Below are 22,119 nucleotides of genomic sequence, written 5' to 3'. Positions count from 1 at the left end.
CCCTGTGGCCTCCCTGCCCCGGGCGGGCCAGGAGGCCCCCGCTGCCCTGGCTGGAAGCAGGGAGGTGCGTGATGCCTGCTCCGATGAGGGCACAGGCCCCACCACAGCCCGCTCAGGCAGGCGCTGAGGTGTTATGAACCCATTTTGCAGTTGAGAAAACAGATGAAGGGGTAGGGGACGGGCACCAGGTGACACAGCTGTGAGCAGTGGGGAAGTAACCAGCCCAGGGCAACCCATCCACGCTGCGGGGACCTCCTTGAGCTGGGGGTTCGCAGGGCTGGCTGGGCACATATGTGGGCCCCATGAATGATGACCTAGCAGCTGTCTGGCTCCTAGCGGGTCTGCATGTATCGGGAATTCGGCTGCTGAGGTGAGGTGAACCTGACACCAGCTCATTCCACGTGGGGTCCTGCTCTTTGCAGGAACCAGAGCGCATTTGGGGAGTCGTCCCTGCACCAGCGATGGCTTCCCTGCAGCTCAGCCCTCAGGGCCACGTGTGTGAGGCATCTGATTGAGGGGCGCCCCCTCAGCCCCCTCAGGCACCGGTGCCCCGCTACCCCCGAGGGACACTCGCCAGGCTCCCTCCCAGCGAGCCTTGCCGCCATGGGCGTCCTGTCCTGCACGCCTGCCTCCTTTAGCTGCTGGCCCAGCTTAGCGGGACTCACATCCTCCCCGCCCTGCCGGGGGAGATGGGCATGGCATTCTCATGGCTGTGATTTCCTCCTGGTGTGCCCGGCTCAGCTCCCCTACACCTCACCCTTCCAGAGGAGAGGCCACTCCCCGATGGGGGCAGGCACGACTCTGCCCTCTCCCTGGAACCAGGGCCCGGTCTCCCAGGGTCTGCCTTCCCATGGGGCCTCCCAGGTCCCTGCCGCCCTTCAGAACTCCTGGTGGTTTTGGTGTCAGCGTGTGGCCCTTTGGGGGTTTTATCTTCTGGGTGGCCAGCTCTCTGAGCCCCCTGAGGCCGAGCCCACCTGTGATTCTGCAGCCCAGGGTGTCGGGGTCCCTCCCAGATGCTCCCCAACTATAGACGGTCTTCATGCCACTGGGGTCGTGGATGGGGTGGATGGATGGTGTCTGGCTGGCACTGAGTCGGAGGAGGGCCTCCCACCAGATGCCCTAACCTCCACGTCTCCTTGTTGGCACCACGTGCACACACGGTGGGGATTTTATTTATTTACTTTTAAAATATATTTTATTGATTTTTTACAGAGAGGAAGGGAAAGGGGTAGAGAGTTAGAAACATTGATCAGCTGCCTCCTGCACACCTCCTACTGGGGATGTGTCCGCAACCAAGATACATGCCCTTGACCAGAATCAAACCTGGGACCTTTCAGTCTGCAGGCCGACGCTCTACCACTGAACCAGTTACACAACGGTGGGGATTTTAACTCCTTGGAAAGACGACCACAGAGAGAGGAGTGAAACTTTTATTTGGAAACTTTGCTGAGAGGAACACAGCTGAGAAGAACACAGGAAGGAGTAAAAAAATAAAACAAACCGATAAAGAGGGTCTTCGGTAAGATGCAGAATCACTCACTCCCCGGAGGGAGAGCTTGGGCACATCACCGGTGGCCCGGCTGCCAGGCCTTGCCGTACATGGGTGGGGGATGGGATAGCACCTTTGTTCTTGGGGTTTGCCAGGACACGGGGTCAAGGAGACACTACAGAGTGCTGCTCCCGGGAGGTGCTGGGCAGCGTTTGTGGGGTGCCCCGAGCCCTCAGGCTGAGGCTCAGGAGCCGAGGCCCAGGCGACGAGGGACGGACCCTCGGAGGACGGGTCTAAGAGGTCCTCCCACCGCTGGCTGCCCGGGCGGAATGCAGTCCATCGCCTCCCGAGCACTGAGCGGCGGCTTCGACTGTGGTGTACATGAGATGTTACGTGGACGGATGTTAGGATTGCTGTAGGGAGTGGGGGCACCAAGCAACTGGCACCCAGAGACGTGAGGCCTCGGGGTCCCAATGGGCTGGGGCGGGAGCCTGCGGGCGCTCCGGGATGATAACTCAGGTTCAGGGGCGCGGGGAGGTGGCAGGACTCCGGGACCGGGGTGCAGACGCCCGCTCGCATGGCAGCTTTTCAAGCTTTTCCTTTTTAAAAAAAAAACAAAAACAAAAAACACCTAGCTAGTCGGGCCGGTCGGAAAGATCTGCGTCCCATGTCACCGTGCTTCGGTGTGGGGGGCCGGCTAGCCCTGGGCCACCTTCCTGGACACCGTCTGGTAGAAGACGCCCCGCAGCAGGGCCTGGTAGCTGGGCACTCGGAACAGGTGGCGCTCGCCGAAGGCCACGTCGTACTCGGCCGTCTTGCCTGTGACCAGGACGCGGACGTGCGGCTCGTTCACCTGCTGGCCCACCACCACCACGAAGACCTCGATGCCCGCCCGCTGGGCCTCCTGCACGGCCTTCTCGATGGCGGCCGCCGTGGCGCCCTGCGAGTTGCCGTCGGAGAAGAGCAGCAGCCTCTTCCTGGCGGCGCCGGGCGAGGCCTCGCGGAAGAAGCGGGTGGCGTAGCGGAGGGCGTCGTTGACGTCGGTGGCGTCGTTGAAGAAGCCCATGGCGTCCACGGTGCCGGCCAGCACGGTGTAGTTCTGCAGGAACTGCAGGGCGGCGCGCTCCGGCTGCTGCTGCCCCGTGCCGCTGTACTGCGCCACGGCCACCCGCACGTCGGGGGCCGCGGCCGCCTGGCCCGCCGCCAGGAAGCGCTCGGCCAGCCGCTTGGCGAAGCGCTTGGAGGTCTCGAAGTTGTGGCTGCCCACGCTGGCCGAGCCGTCCAGCAGGATGGCGATGTCCGTGGGGGAGGAGAACGTGACTGCGGGCGGGTAGGGGTGGGGTGGGGGGGCAGTCATTAGCACATGGCAGGGCCTCGACGTGGCCAGGGGTGGGGGGACCGGCCAGAGGCAGCGAGCCTGGGAGAGCCAGGCCCACTAGACTGTTATCTCCAGACCCTCCCCACCAGGCAAACCCCCCCCCCCCCAACGCCCTGCCCACACCCAGGTACTCACTCGGGCAGGTGTAATCTGGACATTTCTTGTCTGTAAGAGAAAAGCCCCACAGGGCGTGAACCAGCGGTCACAGGGACCACTGGTCGGTCTGTAACCCCCTCCCCCAGATGACACCGACACCAGGGCATCTCCGTGGACGGCACGGTGTGGCCATGCAAACCGGCGGCCCCCCAGAGTGCCTCGCCAGCACCCCACCCGGCCCCTCCGCCCCACCAGGAAGGGAGGGATGCAGTGGCCCCCAGGCATTGCTTCATGGTCCTCACGTCAGGCCAGGGAGGGGTGAGGCAGAGTCTTGGCCCTCTGAGAATGGGGACACCGAGGCTCAGAGAGGTCTGCAGGGCAGACGCCCCGTGATGGGCTGCCCCTGTGCCACACCAGCCCAGGCATGCGGATCACAGGCCCACTGTGTGGCGGGGAGAGGGCCCACGTCGGACCGCGGCAGCCCTGGCTGCGGCCGGCACTGTGATGCCCCTGCAGCCCCGCGGGGTGGGCCCCGCCCGCGCCCACCTATGCAGATCTGCGTGGTGATGTTCTTCAGGAAGTTGTCCTCCAGCAGCTCGGCGTAGTTCTCTTTGACCAGCGAGATGCCCTGCCGGCCCTGGGGCGCGAGGCCTTGGCAGGAGATCACGTTGAGCTGGTCAGAGCCCGCGACGAAGCCGAACACGTCCTTGATGCCCACGGAGACCACCTGTGGGAGGGAGCGCGTCAGCCAGCCCCAGGGGGAGGGTGCCCACGCCGCGGGGAGCGGAGGTGGCCGTGGGCGGCGTGGCCGTGGCCGTGGCCCCACCCCCCACCTGAATGTCAGGGCCGCAGAGCACGTTGAGGGGCGTGGTGTCCCGCTGGGTGTCCGAGCGGCCGTCTGTGATGACCAGGGCGATCCGGTTGTTCTGAGTGGGTGGCAGGAGCCGGTCCCGGGTGTACTGCAGGGCCTCGCCCGTGAACGTGCCGCCCGCCATCCACCGCAGCTTCTTGATGGCTCTGTGGGGCCACAGCGGGGTCAGCACCGGGGCCAGGGCTGGGCCAGGGCCCAGGCCAGGTACAGGGTCAGCACTGGGGTCGGGGGTGAGCAGGGGCCTGCTGCAGGGGCTGGGTCAGCACTGGGGTCGGGGTGAGCCTGGGCCTGCTGCAGGGGCTGGGTGAGCACTGGGGTCGGGGTGAGCCTGGGCCTGCTGCAGGGGCTGGGTGAGCACTGGGGTCGGGGTGAGCCTGGGCCTGCTGCAGGGGCTGGGTCAGCACTGGGGTCGGGGTGAGCCTGGGCCTGCTGCAGGGGCTGGGTGAGCACCGGGGCCAGGGTGAGCAGGGGCTGGGTGGGCTCTTGGAACTGCTCATGTGGCTGCATGTCACTCACTCCTTGAGCTCCTGGGCGTTCCTGATGTTGGGGTTCCTCAGGTCCACGTGCTCCTGCATCTGGTTGTGGCTGTACTGCACCACGCCCGCATGCGACTGTCCGGGCTCAAACTGCACGGGGACAGGCAGCGAGGTCAGCTGTGCCCCGGCTGCCCTCACCCTCCGTCCGCCCCAGGCGAGGCCTGGCAGTGGCTCTCACGCTGGTGGTGATTGGGGCTTTGGCTCTGAGAATCGCCATGCCCTGTCTCCCAGAGCCCCCGGGCCTGGCCCCTCTCCAGCTCGGTGTCACCCTCCCCAGCGCGTGGAGTCCAGGGAGGGACACACCTTGACCAGCTCGTCCCGGCTCAGCCGGTCGATGACCTTGATGATGAAGTCCTTGGCGATCTCGAAGTTCTGCAGCCCGATGCTCTCGGAGCTGTCCAGCACGAACAGGATGTCGATGGGGCCGCACTTGCACTCTGCAGGGGGCGGGTGCAGGGGCAGCTGCTGCTCGACGCCACACAGAGGAGGTATGGGGGCGCCCCACCACCCCCAGCGCCGTCTACCCCAGAGCTAAGACCACACGAGTTAGAGAGTGACACTCACCACAGCAAGCTGGGGAAGAGGAGAAAGAGGAGATTAGGTGACCGGAGACCCCGAGTCTTAGGTGAACCCCCCACCCGCTCCCCACCTCCTGGGCCTCCCTCACCAGAGCTCCTGGTGCCTCTCGGTGGGAGGGGAAGGGAGGCCAGCAGTGGGGTTGAGAGTGGCCCAGCTCCCAGGGACATTCTCTCAGATGGGACACACATCTCCCCCCGCCCCCTGCCCCTCCTCCATGCTCTTTCTAATAGTTATTCAAAGTGGAGACAGACACTCACAGCACATTTTCATGATGATGTCCAAAATCTCGCATTCCTGGGGAGGAGAAGACACTTGTATGATGGGCTGAGTGTCCAGCCAGCCAGCCAGGGCTGCCCCGGGTGCTGGGTGAGGCCGGCCCTCCGGGTCACCTTCCTGGGGACCTCAGCCAGGCTGGGGGTGGGCAGGGGCTCTCACTGTCCGGGGTGTGCCCTGCGCTGACCTAGGCCCCTGCTTCCAGGGCACGGGCACCGGAGGGGGTCACTGACATGTGGCCATCATGTGCCCCCCGTGGCCGTGTTCCCCTGTGCCTGTCATGTCGCCTGTGGCTGTCACATGTCCCTCCAGTGGCCATCGCATGTCCCCCTGTGGCTGCCAAGGGTTTCCACCCCCATGGGATCCCGAGGATGTTCACAGACACCCACTTACATCCGGTCCTGGTGGTCCCATGGGTCCTGGGGGTCCCTGTCAGGGAGAAGATGGGAGGAGGGCTTCAGGGTCTGCCCGAGGCCCCCCTTGCCAGGTTCCTGAACTGTGGGTCTGACAGGAGCTCTTGGCCAGCCCCCCTGGCCCTCGGGACCCCACCTCCCAGCAGGAGCCCCCTGAATGCCAGGGACAGCGGCAGCTTCTGCCCATGAAGGGTTGGGGAGAGGCAGTAACTGCCGTCTATTATGCGACCACGTTGGCACAGTATCTTCTTGGTGCCAGTGGGGGCGCTGGCTGTGACCCTGCGTGCAGCCCGCTCACGCTCACTGCCCATCCAGTGCAATGGCACCTCCTCCGTGGGCGGGGGCCCCAGGCCTGGGTGCCAGACCTCCCCTGGGCCCAGCCCTGGGCTCTGCTGTGCTTCTGTCTCTGTCACCTGGTGGCTGACCCCTTCTCTCTCCCCCCATTCAGCACCCCAATGTGCCCCTCAGAACCGTCCCCTCTGATGCCACCTGCCAAAGTCCCAACTTCCCCAGCAGCCTGCTCCCCAAATTCCCACCTCGTCTCCCCAGACCCCTCTCCACCCATTGTAGCCTCAGATTGCAGGTGTGTCCGCCCCCCACCAGCTCCCTGGGCCAGCCACGCCTCCACTCACCGGGGGGCCTTCGGGGCCCCGGTACCCCTTTGCGCCTTTGGGACCTCGGGGTGAAATGTCGTTGTTCTGGAAGAAAAGAGCTTGTGTCACGGCCACAGCCACCGTCCCCCCAGAGTCCTCCCTCGGGATCTCACACTGTGCGGGGACGGGGAGGTGGCAGCACTCACGTCCTCTCCGGGGTCTCCGGCTTCTCCCTCGTCCCCCTTGAGGCCGGGGTAGCCTTTAGTGCCCTGCAGGAGATAAGGAACACACAGTTAGTGGGGTGCAGAGTCCCTGAGCAGGAGCATGTGCTGGGCTGAGGTCCGGCCCAGGGTCTCGGGGAGGCAGCAGCTGGCCCACGCCTCCCCTGGGCGCTCAGCCGAGCTCCCTGGATGGCAAGGCAACTGGTCCACCAGCGGCGTCCTGGCTGTTCCTTTTCTTCACCAACTTTCCTACTTTAAATCAGCTTCACCGAGGCACAGCTACACGCACTTCATCTCATTAAGAGTAAGTTAGGAAAAAGACCCAGGAGATATTGTCTGCCCCACGTGTGTCTGACCCTGTGAGAGTGTCTGTATGCATGTACAGGTTTGTCTGTATGCACGCGTGTGTGTGTACATGTGTGTGCACATACCAGTAGCCTGGGGATGGGCATGTACTCACGTTTATCCCGGGAGGGCCCCTGCTGCCCGGATAGCCCTGTGGGGGAAGGCAGGAGAGTCACCCCGGCTCTGACACGGGCCCCAGGGACCATCCCAGCTCCAATCCCTGGTCCAACCTGCTGGACCATCCCAGCTCTAATCCCTGGTCCAACCCACAGGCCCAGGTTGTCCAGCTGGCCAAGGGGTGGGGGTAGGGCACTTACAGGGAAGCCGGGGAAGCCTTCAGTGCCATTTCCGGCGGGGCCATCTTCACCCTGGGGGAGAGAGCAGTCCTGTCACTGTGGGAACCACGCAGGCCTGGACGTCTCCAGGCAGCATGGGCACAGGGTGGCACTTTTGTCAGCCTGGAAGGCGTCTCCCTGCCCAGACTGCCCTGGGGGTCCCGCGGGCAAGCGGCAGGCAAAGCGTTCAGCAGTGACCGCATTGACTCAGGGGACAGCCACATGCGCAGGATGCCCCCATCGTTACCAGACCAGCACCTTCATTTAGACCTTGTGAGCCTGGGGCTCGAACCCAGGGCTTCCCGGGGTCTCAGGCAACCAACCAGATGTCAGCCCCTCCAGGACTCTGTGCCCTCGGGCCCATCACTCACCCTTTCACCCATCAGTCCAGGGTCTCCGGGGGGTCCTGCCGGCCCGGGGGCACCTCTGGGGCCCTAAGGAGGAGGAAGGAGGTTTGGCAAGAGTAACTGGCACCTGAGGAGGAGCGGGGCAGGGCTGGGCACGAGGTCTTGCAGAGGAAAACGAGAGGGAGAATCCGATAAAAGAGCAAATGCACAGGCCATGGACACAGACAACATGGCGGGAAAGAACTGGGTGTGGGTGTGGGTTGGGGCTGTGGGTGGAGGTGGGGAAAGAGGGTGAAAATGGGAGACATGTATAATACTGTCAGCAATAAATAATGTTAAAAATAGGTAAAATAGCAGCTGGGCAGTGATTAAAAGAAGGATTCTAAACCTATGATCCTGGGGCTCAGAGTCCAGCCTCCCGCCTGTGACCCACCTGGGACAGGATGGGAAATGGGCAGGGGTCCACAGGGCATCAGAGCAGCCCACGAGCCCAACAAGGGTGTTCAGAGAAACAAAAGGACCCAGACGTAGGCGTGGCTCCAAGCATGTGCCAACAGTGTTTGGAATAGCTGGTAGGGTTTTAGGGAAATGCTGACAATAAAAATTACTAAACACAGACCTGGTGTAGTCTGCAAGGCATAACAAGCAAAGAAAGAAAAAGACCTTGGAAAGAGATAAGGAAAAACATGCTCATGTTGTTCATCTCTGGGTGGCTCCATTGTATTTTTTTTAGTGTTGTTAGTCTATCATGGTTGGCACTATTTTAAATTTCAATTCTCTTTTTTATGTTTTATGCGTTTTCCAAATGTTCTAAAAGTCACAAGTACTGAAGTGGAATGAAACGTTCACATGCGCTAACAGCCTAGGCGGCTCTCCCAGGGAAGTGCTGGGGGACGGGAGGGTCTGGGGTCAGGGTCGGTCCCTCCTGGGGCCACGGGTACTCACCTCCAGGCCCGGGGGCCCCTCGTCTCCTCGGTACCCTTTAGGTCCAACGGGGCCGGCGTCACCCTGCAGAGAGATGGCCAGGCCCGCTGAACCCTCTCTCTGCCACACCAGCCCTGCTGGCTTCACCGGCTGGCCTGCTCCACAGGCCCTCCCTGCAGTGGAGGCACGTCACCTCCCCTTCTGGGCCCAAGGTTGGGGCCCCCCGAGCACTTCACAGACATCCCCAGCCAGGCCGGAGGACGGAGGACAAGCGCAGGTTGTTCACGAAGCTGCCCCCCCCCCCCATGCGCCCCGCCAAGACCTGCACTGAGGCCCTGTGGTCAGGTGGGTGTGTCCAGAGAGGTCCTTCTCGGACAAGGTCCTTGCACCACTGTGTGCAGCCCCCCATTACCCAGCCTGTTCCCTCAACCGGGGGCAGCCAGGAGGCAGCGGGCATACCGCTGCCCTTGCCACAGCCACGCACACGTCCAGCTGTGCCCCGAGGCCTGGCCCCGGTGCGTGGAGGCACGTTGGGCTGCGGCAGCAGAAAGAGGAAGACAGGGGCATGATACAGCAGTTTCAGAACACGTGGACAAGGGATGGAAATGGAGGAAGAAAGTGCATTGTGATGGAGAAACTGTGTTGTAACAACGGGTTTGCTTCTAACCATACACTATCCAGGGGTGGGCAACAGTAGGTTCTCTTTTTCATTAGTTGTGATACAAATAATGCAATAATAACTAATAATGCAAGAATAAATTCTGTGTTTCATGTACTCACAACTGTAAACCTACTTTTGCTAACTCCTCTGTGCTCCAAAGGAATCAAAATATATGCAAAAAATACAGTAAGAGGAGTGGGTGTATTTGGAATCCTGTAAATGGGCAGGACTTCCTGAACCACACCACACCACACCACACCAACCACACCACACCACACCAACCACACCACACCAACCATATCACACCAACCACACCAACCACACCACACCAACCACACCACACCACACCACACCAACCACACCACACCAACCACACCAACCACACCAACCACACCACACCACACCACACCAACCACACCAACCACACCACACCACACCAACCACGCCACACCACACCACACCACACCAACCACACCACACCACCACACCACACCACACCAACCACACCAACCACACCACACCAACCACACCAACCACACCACACCACACCAACCACACCACACCAACCACACCAACCACACCAACCACACCACACCACACCACACCAACCACACCAACCACACCAACCACACCACACCACACCAACCACACCAACCACACCAACCACACCACACCACACCACACCAACCACACCAACCATATCACACCAACCACACCAACCACACCACACCACACCACACCAACCACACCAACCACACCACACCACACCAACCACACCACACCACACCACACCAAACCACAGATCTGCCTGCAGCTCATCCCAGCAACCTGCGACAGGCTCCAGCGGGGAAGGAACAACCTGTGAGCCGCCAGGTGCGGCGGCACCGGGACCAGGCTCAGCTTCCCGTGAAGAGAGGACACGGTTTCCACCTGAGGAGCTAACATGCACACTCAGAGTCTGAGGTCCCATGTTGGCAAAGGTGTAGGTACAGTCTCCACTATACACTCCCGAGGGCATTGTAAGCTGGGGCTAGACAGACAGACAGGTAGAAGTATTTGGAATTCTCTCACTCTCTCTCTCTCTCTCTCTCTCTCTCTCTCTCTCTCTCTCTCACACACACACACACACACACACACACACACACACACTATTTGGCCAAGAAATTCTCCAAAGAATTTACATTCTGGGTATATAGTCTTGGATGTATTTCAAGATGGATTAAGGATGGATGAATGAGTGGATATATGGAGGGATAAATTATAGGCATAGGTAGGTGATAAATTGATGATGAATAGGTGATAGATAACAGATAATGGACAGAGATGGACAAACAGGTAACGGATGGATAGGTAGATGGGTAGCTGGCTGGGTGAATGGATAGATAGGTAATAGATAATGGAAGGATGATATATCTTAGATAAATGGCAAAGTAGGTAGATCATGGGTAGATAGATGGATAAGCAAACAGACAGATGGAGAGACAGAGGAGCTGGCAGTGTGAAGACGGGTATGGATATTTATGATAGCATTTTCCTGTAAAGCTGAATACTGGGGAAAACCCACGTGTTCACTGAAGGAGAGAGGGCACTCGGTGAGTTTACACATGGGCAGGTGAGAGGTGCAGGGCAGGTCTGCACCCCTTTCCGACTCCTCTCTGGCCCAGCCCAAGGGCAGGCCAGCCCTCTGCTTCCTCGGTCCCATTCCCCTCCCCTCCCCTCGCATGGCCATGGAAGGCTGCCTCCAGGAATTCTGGAACCTTCTATGCCCTACACGCCCAAGTTGATGCTCAGCTTTTGGATCTCACACCTGGGCTCCAAAAGCTGAGTGAGTTCTCTCTCGCTCTGCCTGTGTGTCTTGGGGCTCTAATGTGGGGCACCTCCATCCAGGGCTCCGTCCCCAGTGACCCAGCCTTGCCAGGCAAGGGCAGGGGTTGTGCCCAGGGCCCTGGGCTCCCTCTGCTGCCAGCCCTGCCACCCTCTCCCATGTGATTACTGGCATCCACCCCCCACATCCCTAGCACCATCCAAGCCAGGGTGCCCCTCCCCACCCACTCTGACGGCAGAACTTGGGGGCGAAGTGAGGGTCTGCTCACTCAGCTCTGTGTCCTGTCAAATGCCCACCAGATGGCAAAGGGGTCCCTCTGTGAGAGCTGGGCATCTGGGCCCGCCCTCACCAATCCCCATTCTGCTGCTCCAGCTGTCCCCACCCCCTGCAGCTGGCTCCAGACCCCCGTCTCCCGAGGTCTCCCAGGTCATCCCCCCTGGGAGAGAGACCGCCCCACAGATCCCTCACACATGGACACCCCCTCACACGCCGGTTTCCTACCAGGTCTCCGGAGACACCGACAGGGCCTTCTCGCCCCTGGTCACCTGGGGGTCCAGCTTCACCCTGGGGAGGAATAAGGCGGTGAGGCGGAGGCCGGAAGGGCGAGGCCTGGGGGGCCAGGGCTGTCCACGTGTGCCCGGGCCGCATCCTTCTCACCCTTCCACGTTTTTACCACGCGGTGGCCACGTGCTCAGCTGGGCAGTGACGTGTGTGGTGTCAGGAGGCCCAGCAAGGGGCCCTGCAGCTCCTCCTGGGCCCAAGGCCATCCCTGTGCTGCTCACTAGCAGGGTCCTGGGAGCAGGGCCCCATCCCAGGTGCTCTGACCCTGTCTGCCAGGGTGCTTCCTGGAGGCGGGGCCTGGATTCGGTCCCATTTCCTATCTCAAGGGGGTGGGTTTGGAAGGGGGGTCAAAGCCAGTTACCCCTGCTTTGATGTCCTCCCAAGCCCCGCCTGGAGCCTCACAGTGAACTCACTGTCCCCACCGGGCACCCGAACACGCACCTGCCCCTCAGCCTCACACGGGGGGTGCGGGGGTGGGGGAGGAGGACAGCCCAGCCCACATCTGAGGCTGGGAGCTCAGCACCCTTTGCCCTAACTCCAGATGTGGGGTGGGGCCTGTCCCCCACAAATCAGGCAGAGTCTGCCTGGCGCCCTCCGTCTGGGTCTGGCAAAACCGTGCCACCCAACCAGGGGGCCACCAGCAGCCTCGGCCACCGGCTTGGGCAGTGCAGCTTCCCACTATCCCTGCTCTTGAAGTTTTGACAAAGAAAAGACTCCTCCAGAAATAAGGAGCTGCTGTGGGAGGCTGCACGGACTCAGAAGACCCTGGCGAGTGGGCAGGGCTCGGGGCTAAGGGAACCGTGTCCCATGGAAGATGAGTGACAGCTCGGTGAGTGACAGGCAGGTGGCCTGAGGGGAAGACACGGAGCTGGAAACGCAGAACGTGCTGCTGGGCAGGGCATTCCAGACCCACAGTCAGCAGCGCCCCGAAGCAAATGCCTATGCACCCGGCAGATCCTCAGGGAGCCGACCCCTGTGTCTTCCTGTGGTTGTAGGTGGTCGTCTCCGCAGGAGCTGGTCCTCGGTGATGAGGGCGAGGCCCCGCCCCTTGCCCTGCTGCCTCCTCCCAGGCCTGGCTCCCGAGGTCTGGGTGGGGCCGAGGGCAGGAGTTGAAATCTAGGGGCCATGGGGGTGTGTCCTGCGATTCTGACAGCCTGTCCTCCGCCTGTCCCCCCGGCGAAGTGGGGTCCCAGCTTAATGCACGGGGACTCACCGGGTCTCCCCTGGGGCCGCGCACGCCTGGGGTCCCCCGTGGTCCTCTCTCCCCAGGGCCGCCCTGTGTGGAGAGACGCAGAAGGAGGTGAGGGTGCAGCTTCAGACTCCTCCATGTGGACACAGGACCGATCCCCACGCCCCAGCGGGCCCCCAGCCGGCGACGTGGCCACGTCTGGCACAAAGCCACGAGGCCCAGCGCCCGGAGCCCACCCGCCGGACTCACCCTCTCTCCGGGGGGGCCGTCTGGTCCTGCGTTGCCCTGGGCGAAGGGGAATGGACAGAGTGTTAGTGTGAGGCGGGAACTCAGCGTGAGTCTCAGGAACAGGGAGCAGCGGCCAAACGTGGGTGCTCACCTCGTCGCCGGCCTCGCCCTTCTCTCCCGGGGGTCCAGGCTGTCCGGGGTCTCCCTGGGGAGAACAATGCACACTCGTCCATCTCTGGCCCGGCCAGTGCCCGGACTGCGGCTGGCCCTGTCCCAGCAGCCCCTGCCAGGGCCTGGGCCCCACCCTGGCTGTGGTGGGAGGAGGATGGGGCAGGGCGGCCACCCCGTGGATGCTCACCTCATCTCCGGGGCTCCCGGTGCTCCCTGGCCTCCCAGGCTCCCCATCGGCTCCAGGCTCACCCTGGAAAGATCAGAGGGTCAGCCCCGCCTGTCCTTGCTGAAGGACCAGAGACCCCGTGCCAGCCCTGCTCACCCGGACGTCAGGCTGCTGCCCGGCCAGCCCCATGCTCCTCCCCTGCCCCTGCCCAGCTCCGCCCTGGTCGCTCCCCCTGCTGCCCTCTCCTCGCAGGGACAGCCCAGGTTCTCATCACTGAGGCCCAGTTTCCGGGAACTGGGCCCTGGACCCAGACAGTAACCCTTGAGCTGGAAGGTGATACCCCAAAATGCGTTCCCGGAAACCCATGCGGTTAGAGGGTTGGAGCGTGTGGGGCGGGTCCACACAGCTTCTCCCTCTCTCCTAGCACTTCCTGCGGCCACGAGAAACCCCAGGAAACGCCGGCCACAAATCTCAGCCTCACCCCCGCACATGGTATCCGCGCCTCGCTCATCTGCCCGGTGGCCGCCATCAGCGTCGCTGCCTGCTCTTAATTCTGATTCCCCATGAGCAGGGAGGCTCTGGGGCGCAGGCTGTGCAGACACTCCCCGGGCAGCGGGCAGGTGCGTGGCAAGGAGCCCTCCCTCTGGGCAAACTCACCTGCCCATCCGTTGAGTTGTGATGTTTGACCCACAGCCTTTGTTTCCTGCCATCCCCAGCCCCGGCCTCCCCGCTGCCCGCCGAGCAGAGCAGCCGATGAAGCCCAGGCCCAGCCCCCAGGGGGCTCGCGGCACCCACCTTTGCTCCCTTCAGTCCGAAGGCGCCCGCGTCGCCCTTGGGCCCCGGGGGTCCTTGGACACCCTGGTGAGGAGACGGCAGAGGTCAGTCCAGGGTCTTAGCCAAGCCCTCTGGTGACTTCTTAAGAGGCAGAAAGGGATGAGCCGGCGCTCACAGGTGAGACCTTGCAGTCTCACAGCATCGGCAGAGAGAGTGACTTACGTCGAATCCCGGCGAACCCTTGCAGCCTGGCAGACCGGGGTGCCCCATCTCCCCCTGAGGGAGGAAGGCAGGGTTGGAGGTCCAGTCTTTGGATTCTGGCTCACCCACCCCCTCCAGAAAGCCCCACTCCAGAGGACACCCTGAGCTTGGCCAGATGGCTTGGGGTCCACTGGGACCGCGGGCTCGGCAGGAACCATCCCCTGCCTTCCCCACTACCTCCAAATTGCCCGGAAGTGTCCACATGGGTCCCTACCTGCCGGTGTCTGGAGAGACACCTGGCTTAGCCCACGGTTCGTGTCTGAGCTGTGTCCCGGCCACCCGCCCGCCCTCCCCGCTGCCCGGCGTTACCTTCATGCCGTCCACGCCGTCGATGCCGCGCTTGCCCTTCTCGCCCTGAGGGGTGCAAAGGCCAAAGGGTCAGAGGAAGGTCAGACCGCACCCTCCCTCGCGCAGGACACACGGCCCCACCGCCAGACTCACCTTGTAACCTTTGGGTCCCCGGGAGCCCTGCAGAGACGGGGAGAACGGTGAGGGCCGTGGTCCCCTCGTCACGGGGAAAGTTCCCCAGAGAGTGGCCAGAGAGGCGGAGGGGGAGGGCCAGGAGGGGGTGGGCCCCCCGGGTCCCCGGGGAGGGCCGCCCCAGCCAACCCCCCACCAGCTGGATGGGGCCCAGCCACACGGCGGACGGGCGATGTCATCCTCGTCCGGGTGACAAGCTGTGCCTCACTCACCTTCTCCCCTCGGCTTCCCTTTTCTCCCTACACAGCAGAGAGAGGAGGAGAGGGGGCGGTTACTGGGGTCCCTCGCCCGATGCCCTGGGGGAGCCCGGAGGCTCTTTGGCTCAGCCCCGGAAGAGGCAGCTGGGGAGGGAGGGGAGACATACCTTCATCCCCTGGTAGCCAACCGGCCCCAGGTCGCCGGGCCTTCCCTGAAACACAAAGGAGGGTGCGCGTCAGACACCCCGGGGTGCGGGGCAGCCCCCACCCAGCCTCCCGCAGCCCACTCCACGCAGGCCCCCCGCAGTCAGAGCCACTGGCTGTGAACTGGCCCGCTGGCCCCTGCCCCCTGCTGGCCGGCACCTGAGGGAGCAGCCCTGCTGTGAAGGCCCCACCTCCGCTCCTGGGGGCTCCTGGGAGGGGAGGGGGGAGGTCAAGAGCCCCCAGGAGGAGCTAGGGATGGGCTGGGGGGAGACTGGCCATGGCTGAGGCAGAGGGCGTGGGACATTGCTGCCCTCTCCTTGCACCCCTCTCCCCCCCTACCCCACGGGGCACTGGCTGGGCCTGTGGGGAGGCCTGGGGGCATGGGGCCCCGCCCGGGGGATATGCCGGATGGGATGTCCGTGCAGTGCACCCTCCGGTCCTGGTGCCCATGTGGCCCTGTCCTCTGAAGACTGTGAGCATGACACTCAACATCAGCCATCCTTCTGGAAGTTTCCGCAGCCTGGTCCCCCAGCCTCTGGCTCCCAGCGCCCCCACCCCAAGGTCAGGCGTTTGGCACTCACGGGGTCTCCGGCTTCTCCTTTCTCTCCTGGGAGGCCCGGCTTCCCTCGTTCTCCCTGGAACACAAAGCAGATCGGGGTGAGGGACAGTTCCCCGCATGTTTCCGCGAAGCTGCGCAGAGGGCCCTGCCTGCGTGCGTGGTCTTCAGGCACCTTCCCCACCGCCCTGGCCCGCCTCGGGACATGCGGGGTCAGTGCCACCTTCCCCTCCTTCACACCCGCCAGGCTGTGGGGCTGCCCTGCTGGCTGGAAGAGGCCCCCGAATCTTTCCTCCCTACCATCCTACGCCCCGTTTCTGCTGCTGTGCTGGCCTCCCAGGCTGGCTGCCGCATGGGCACAAAGACACCCCCCCCCCCAGGAGCCCGGCTGGTGTGGCTCAGTGGTTGAGCATCAACTCATGAACCAGGTCACAGTTCGATTCCAGTTCAGAGCACACGCCTGGGTGTCGGGCTCCATCCCCAGTAGGGGGCGTGCAGGAGGCAGCTGACCAATGATTCTCTCTCTTTCTCTCCCTTCCTCTCTCTGAAATCAATAAAAACATATATATATATTTTTTTTTTTTTTAAAAGACACCCCCTCTCCCCCGAGAGGCTGGCTCAGTTCCCGTGGCCAGTGGCCACATAGCTTCCTGCCACAGAAGCTGACGTTTTTTTAGGAGACGCCAGAAATCTGGACTTTCCTGAGCAACGTCCCGGTTTGTAAATACCAGCCATGCCTCTTGATCTCGCAAACCTCCCTGCGTGAGCCACCCTGGCGGGGCCTACGGGCGTCCCATCCCCCATCCAGGCCCATCTTTGGGAGCCAAGCACTCAGGCGACACCCTGAAAGGGCCACTCCTCCACCAAAGGAGGGGGGCGAGGGTGCTGTCAGACCCCCGCCCCCCACGCCAGCCCTGGGACCCATCCATCCCCACTCCCAGCCCAGTGGCAGGAGCGCGGTGGGTGCTCAGGCGGCTGCCTGGGGACCACCGTGTCCCTCACACCGTGCAGACACTCACCTCGTACCCTGGGTCACCCCTCGGTCCCGGAGGTCCTCTGGCGGGCTGCAGGGCAGAGGGAACAGTCAGCCCCAGACAGACCCTCCCAGGAGGCCCCTGGGCTGGGGGGGAGGATTAGGGGGCCCACACTCACCTGGCACTCGAAGGAGCAGCACTGCCGGAGAAGGGACAGAGTGACACGTCAGAAAGCCGGGGCCCAGCTGCCGTGCCCCCCGATGCCTGCGGGTGCTCAGAGGGCTCGGCTTGGGCGCCCAGCTGGGAGGGAGGGAGGGGGGGGGCCCCGTGGTGACCCCCTGGGCAGCGGGGGAGGGTAGGAGTGGGGGGAGGGGCTCTTACCACTTGTTCCACATTATTTTTCTGAAAATGAAACGAAAAAGTCGAATTAATGTACGTTTGCGGCCACAGGATCTCCCGGCACCGGGACACGGCGGGGCGGGGGGAGGTGACAGTGCGGGCCACTCACGATCATGTCGGTGATGGTGTCGATGGTCTGGCTGATGACCTCCTCGGCGTCACGGCTCTGCCCCCAGTCGGCGGCCGTGAAGTTGCGCCGGTACGTGTGGTCCGTGGCGATGATGCTCAGCCGTGGCTCCTGGGGTGGGCACAGCGGGCACAGGGCGATGGCGGGAACCGGGGCGGCGGGAAGTGCGGACCCCGCCCCGTCCCTGCTCCTCCCCACGCCCTCCCTGGCTGCAGCTCGGTGCCCGCCTCTGCCCCCGCAGGCTGCGTCCTCTGCCCCCTCCCAGGCCAGGGCCCGGGGCAGGGCTCCTACCAGGTGGTCAGGCGTGATGGCCACCGAGAAGACTTTGATGCCCAGGTGCTTGGCCTCGTTCACGGCGTCCTCCAGGCCCCCGCACGGCTCCTTGTAGCCCTCCAGGGGGTGCCCATCGGTCACCACAATCAGGTACTTGTTCTCCTTCAGGTGGGAGCCCCTGCAGGGGGTGGGGGGGCAGTGTGAGACTCCGCTGGGCTCCCTCCGGCCACCTCTCACCCTCACAGCACAGGGCCCCTTTGGGGAGCTGAGACCTGGTACTGGGAGGAGGGGTTGGGGAAGGGGGGGCAGACACCCCGAGCGAGACCCAGACCCAGGCCCAGGCCCAGCTCTGCAAAGCCGTGTTACTTGTTACACTGAATAAAGTTTTTCTTTGTTGATCCTGCTATACTGTAGAGTCATAAAAACAGACATTAATCAGGAAACAGAGTTTGGTGGGGTCCCATTTCCCTCGAAGACTATTTTGGCAAACGCACACACAGCCAGGGGAGAGGCACGGGTCCTCATGCACCCTGAGGCGTCCCGACCTGGAGCCTCAGTCACAGGCAGTGTGTGTGTGTGTGTGTGTGTGTGTGTGTGTGTGTGTGTGTGCTGGGGGTGAGGGATGGGGCTCGGCTGCAGGTGTGCCCTCTGAGTGAGGGCACCGCAGGAACCAGCCCTCTCTCTGGACACGGAGGCTGCTGCCTGCTCTCCACTGCCAAGAGTCCACGCAGTGTGCACAGCCAGCGAAGGGACGCTCTTACAGGGACCCCTCCCTCTGTGTCGCCCTCTCCATCCCTGACTTTTGTTGTTGTTGTTAAATATATTTTTATTGATTTCAGAGAGGGAGAGGGAGAGAGAGAAACATCAATGATGAGAGAGAATCATTGATTGGCTGCCTCCTGGGGATCGAGCCTGCAACCCGGGCATGCGCCCTGACCGGGAATTGAACCGTGACCTCCTGGTTCAGGTTGACGCTCTACCACTGAGCCTCACCGCTGGGCTCTCTGTCCTGTCTTCTAACGTCTCTGTTTCTCTGACTCCGTGTCCCTGACTGCAGACAGCACCTCTGCTTGGCCCAAGGGTGGCAGTGATGGGGCTGAGAGAGAGGACAGCTCCGGGGGGACGAAGGGACTCAGAGTGACCCTTGGTGGCCATGAGGGCGGCTGGGCAGCGGCCACGGGCATGATCCCCTTGGCCCCTGGGACTGGTCCTGGGGGATTTTGGGCACCAGAGCTTGGTTTGCCAGAGGGCAGCCCAGGCACCTGGAAAGTTTGGGTGCAGTGACCATACGTGGGTCAGGGAGATGGGCCCCTCCAGGGGCAGGGGCCTGGGCGGCTCCCAGAGGCAGGAGTCATGTCCGGGACAAGGGCCACGTGTGCATGGGCCTGGGGGGGCGGTGCTCACCCCACCAGCAGCTCCTCCAGCCCCTTCTTGATGGCGCAGTCCGTGTAGGTGCCCTTGCCGAAGTACTTGACCTTGTCCACGCTGTCCTTGAGCGCGTCGCGGCCGCTGGGCATGCGCGTGAGCCCGCGGATGATCTCCACCTCGTCGCTGTAGTGCAGCGCGCCCGCGTTCCACACCAGGTTGCGGTCGCAGCGGTAGTACCTGCGGGCGCGAGGGGTGAGCATGAGCCTCCGGCCGCGCCCGTGCTCACCGGCACCCGGGCTGTCCGTCCGGCGCAAGGCACCCGCCTTTCACAGATGGACCAGCACCCGGCCCATGCCGCCCCGAGGACTTCCCAGGGGCCCCGAACTGCCTGCTCCCTGGCCTGGTGGCCACGCCTGGGAAGGCCCGCAAGGTCAGGAGGTGCCGGCTCCAGCCAGCCAACAGCAGCCTCGGCGCCCGATTTCCAGGGACTCCGACTGAGAAGCTGTGTGGGCCTGGACGGCCATGGGAGGGGCGGTGGGGGCAGACCCCGCAATGGGGAGGGCGGAGGTGGTGTAGGTGAGGGGGACTGGGCAAGGCCAGCTCTACGCAGGACCCTGGGGAGGGGTCCCCATGACCTGACTGGGCACCTCTCCTTCTGTGTGCACCTGGGCCCTGATGCCCTCAGTGTTGTTCCGCTCGGGCTGGGGGTGGCCTGCCAGGCAGCCCATGAAGCAGATGGAGTGACGGAGGCTCCTGTGGTCATGCTAACGGTAACAACCGCAAGAGGAACCTAGTCCAGTTCACAGGTGGGGAAACTGAGTCACGGGAGGCTGAGTAGGGGCCAAGGCACATGGAGGGAGATGGTGGCCCACATGGCTGTCCCAACGTTCCTCCCCAGGCACCGTCCACTGGGCCCCCAGCCCCTGGGCATTTGGGGTAAGTGCGGGGCTTCCAGTATCATAACGCTCTGCCTTGGGCAGCCACGCCCTCGTCCCTGCAGCCCCTTTGGTATGGGAGGTTCGGTCCCATCAGCGGGTCAACAGGGACAGAGGGGGTCTAGGGATGGGGCCCTGCTCAGATGGGTGGGGAAGAGTTGGGCTCTGACCTGTGCCCCTCCCCCCCCTCTGTCCTTCACTGAGGACATGTCCTGTCCTTGGCCACGCCCATTGCTCCAGGCTCTCCCCACCCCACCTTCCCAGTGCTGTGGATTGGTCACACCCGTGAGGGAGGGAGGGAGTGAATGAATGAAGTGTGCCATGCCCCAACCCAGACCACCGAGCTGGCAGCCCTCCCAGCTGTGTACCCCTCTGTCTGCGACACTGGGTACACAGGGACATTGCGGCTGGACAGGCTCTGATCAGGCATGTGGGCAGCAGCTAGTGTCCAGAGGTTGGCAGGGAGTGCCCCCTCCAGGCTCGGTCAGGGCCTCAGGCCAACTCCCTGAACCTGCTCAGTTTGGTTTAGGGGGCAGTTCCCTGTATGTACTGGGGCGACAGGAGCCCCACATCACAGCTCTGGCCCTCTGGCCCTCCCTGCTGACCAGTGCCCTCCCAGCAGCCTGGTCCACCTCAAGCCCTTCTTCGGCCCATCTGAACCTCCGAGGACACTGGGAAGGGACTCGAGTGGCCAGACCCGCACTTCCCTGCTTAGGTAGGGAAGCTGAGGCTGGCTCTGCCTGCTGGGCTGTGGCAGGCATGGCACCAGGCTGGCCGGTGCCCTGGGCCCTCTGGCCTTTCCTCTGAGCGGCTGCAGAAATGCAGGAGAGAGCTCAAGGCGTGCCCTCCTACCTGTCCTTCAGGTTGTCGATGAAGCGCTTGGTGAAGGCCTTGACCTTGTCCACCAGGGCCCCGTAGGGCTTCAGCCGCAAGGCCACGCTCTCGGAGGTGTCCAGCACAAAGAACAGGTCCACGGGGCAGTCTGGGCAGGGAGAGGAGGCCGCCGGCTCATGCCCTGTGCCCTGAGGCCACCTGCACCCCCTTTCCCTCCCAGCCCCTCTCACCCACCAGCCGCCACCCCAGGCAGCCACTCCCACTGCACCCCGTGGCCTCATCGAGGAAAGCTGGCACCTAGCGAGGGGGTGGGGTGACCATGAGAACCCCCACATTGGGTCCTGAGAATCCTGCCAGGCCTCCGGAAGGCAGGGAGCCCCGCCCTGGACAGCAAAGGCTGCTTTCTCACTCGGTGTCCGTCCGAGTTCAATTTAAAAGTCCCAGGGGCATGAGCTTCAGAAAAAGGTGTGTGGGAACCGGTAACCATGTTTCCTGACTGACTGCCAGGCGAGGAATCAGAGGGGCTTGACTGAGATGGAGCAAAACCAGCACTCGACGGCCGGACAGGACAGCGGCTCTCGGGGCGCTGGAGGCTGGGACCCAAATGAAGTTCCTTCTCCCACCGGGCCCTCTGGACTCGCCCGGGGTGCCCCAGCCCCGGGGCCGTGCTGGAGGAGCCCCGGGGAACTGGACACCGAGCTGGGGAGTTCCCAGCACTCAGCGAGGCCCATCTGCAGCTCTCACGTCCAGGGAAGAAGCCAGGTTCCAGCCCTGTCTCGGCAGCAGCAGCAGCAGAAGCGCAGGGGGAGAGGCGGCGAGTCCACTCACCTTGGAAGGCGATGGCCCTCTCGGGTGCCGGGAGGTCCTGCGCGGCGGCCCAGCAGACCTGCAGCAGCAGGGGAAGCAGAGCGTGGGCCAGCCTCATGTCGCCGGCCAGCGTGTCACCATCGAGCGGGGGCAGGGGACAGGGTGGGCTGAAGACAGCCAGAGAGAGAGAGAGAGAAAGTTGTCTCTGCTCTCCCCAGAGTTACTGCCCGGGAAGGAGGGAGGGAAGGAGGGAGGGAGGGGCTGAGGGAGGAGGAGCGGCTGGAGGAGGAGGCTGGGGCGGGCCCAGGGCTGGAGTGAAGGCTGGGGTCTCCTTCAGCTCAGGAGTGAGTCACTGAGAGACAGAGTCTGGTCTGAAGCAGCTTTGAGCTCAGGACACCGCTTGCCGAAGGAGGCGTTTCCCTGTTCTCGGGACTGTGCTTCTGGAGACAAAAGTGCAGCTGAGTTTAAGATCTCTGAAAAAGAACCGTCACCCCAAATGAATTTCCTTGAAACATGTTTCCATTGCTTCCAATCCAGAATCTTCTTGTGGAATTGACCTGCATGTGTACCAAGCCCCACACTAACTCTTCCTGCAAATGAGATGCCGTGGGTTTCAAATCCTTCGCTTTGTCGGATTTCTGAGTTATTTTTCATGAATATATGTCTTCAGTTTGGTGAAAAAATGTATTTGGAAAAGACATTTCAATTTTTACCGTGAGAAAACAAAGT

The 22,119-nt window shown here is 62.9% G+C and overlaps 1 protein-coding gene across 1 annotated transcript; it reads right to left on the bottom strand.

The window, feature by feature from the left end:
* Positions 1–1,413: 1,413 nt before the first annotated feature.
* COL6A1 (collagen type VI alpha 1 chain) lies at positions 1,414–21,639 on the bottom strand. The gene is made up of 35 exons (XM_036446177.2): positions 21,412–21,639; positions 20,602–20,731; positions 18,851–19,051; positions 17,465–17,624; positions 17,156–17,284; positions 17,029–17,049; positions 16,826–16,846; positions 16,693–16,737; positions 15,699–15,752; positions 15,081–15,125; positions 14,929–14,955; positions 14,678–14,704; positions 14,546–14,590; positions 14,198–14,251; positions 13,997–14,059; positions 13,223–13,285; positions 13,016–13,069; positions 12,886–12,921; positions 12,661–12,723; positions 11,388–11,450; positions 8,422–8,484; positions 7,501–7,563; positions 7,112–7,162; positions 6,910–6,945; positions 6,435–6,497; positions 6,268–6,333; positions 5,616–5,651; positions 5,207–5,243; positions 4,935–4,943; positions 4,674–4,807; positions 4,351–4,460; positions 3,797–3,980; positions 3,510–3,690; positions 3,003–3,032; positions 1,414–2,809 (listed from the first exon to the last, which is right to left on the bottom strand). Exons 1-35 carry the CDS (start codon positions 21,506–21,508, stop codon positions 2,187–2,189), a joined length of 3,084 nt encoding a protein of 1,027 aa, XP_036302070.1. The 5' UTR covers positions 21,509–21,639; the 3' UTR covers positions 1,414–2,186.
* Between the last annotated feature and the right edge of the window lie 480 nt (positions 21,640–22,119).

The sequence above is a fragment of the Pipistrellus kuhlii genome, unplaced genomic scaffold (genome assembly GCF_014108245.1).
Source record: "Pipistrellus kuhlii isolate mPipKuh1 unplaced genomic scaffold, mPipKuh1.p scaffold_m20_p_2, whole genome shotgun sequence".
Classification (NCBI taxonomy): Eukaryota; Metazoa; Chordata; class Mammalia; order Chiroptera; family Vespertilionidae; genus Pipistrellus; species Pipistrellus kuhlii.
Note: the sequence above shows the minus strand (reverse complement) of the source record. Positions and strands in the feature narration are given on the sequence as shown.

Bases quoted from the DNA above. Each gene is read 5' to 3' on its own strand.
- COL6A1 (XM_036446177.2), bottom strand. From the start codon at position 21,508: ATGAGGCTGGCCCACGCTCTGCTTCCCCTGCTGCTGCAGGTCTGCTGG. The intron at 16,738-16,825 runs GTGAGTGTGGGC...TCTGCCCTGCAG, and splicing joins GCTGCTCCTTCGAGTGCCAG to CCCGCCAGAGGACCTCCGGG. The intron at 7,564-8,421 runs GTGAGTACCCGT...CCTCCTCCTTAG, and splicing joins AGGGGCCCCCGGGCCTGGAG to GGCCCCAGAGGTGCCCCCGG.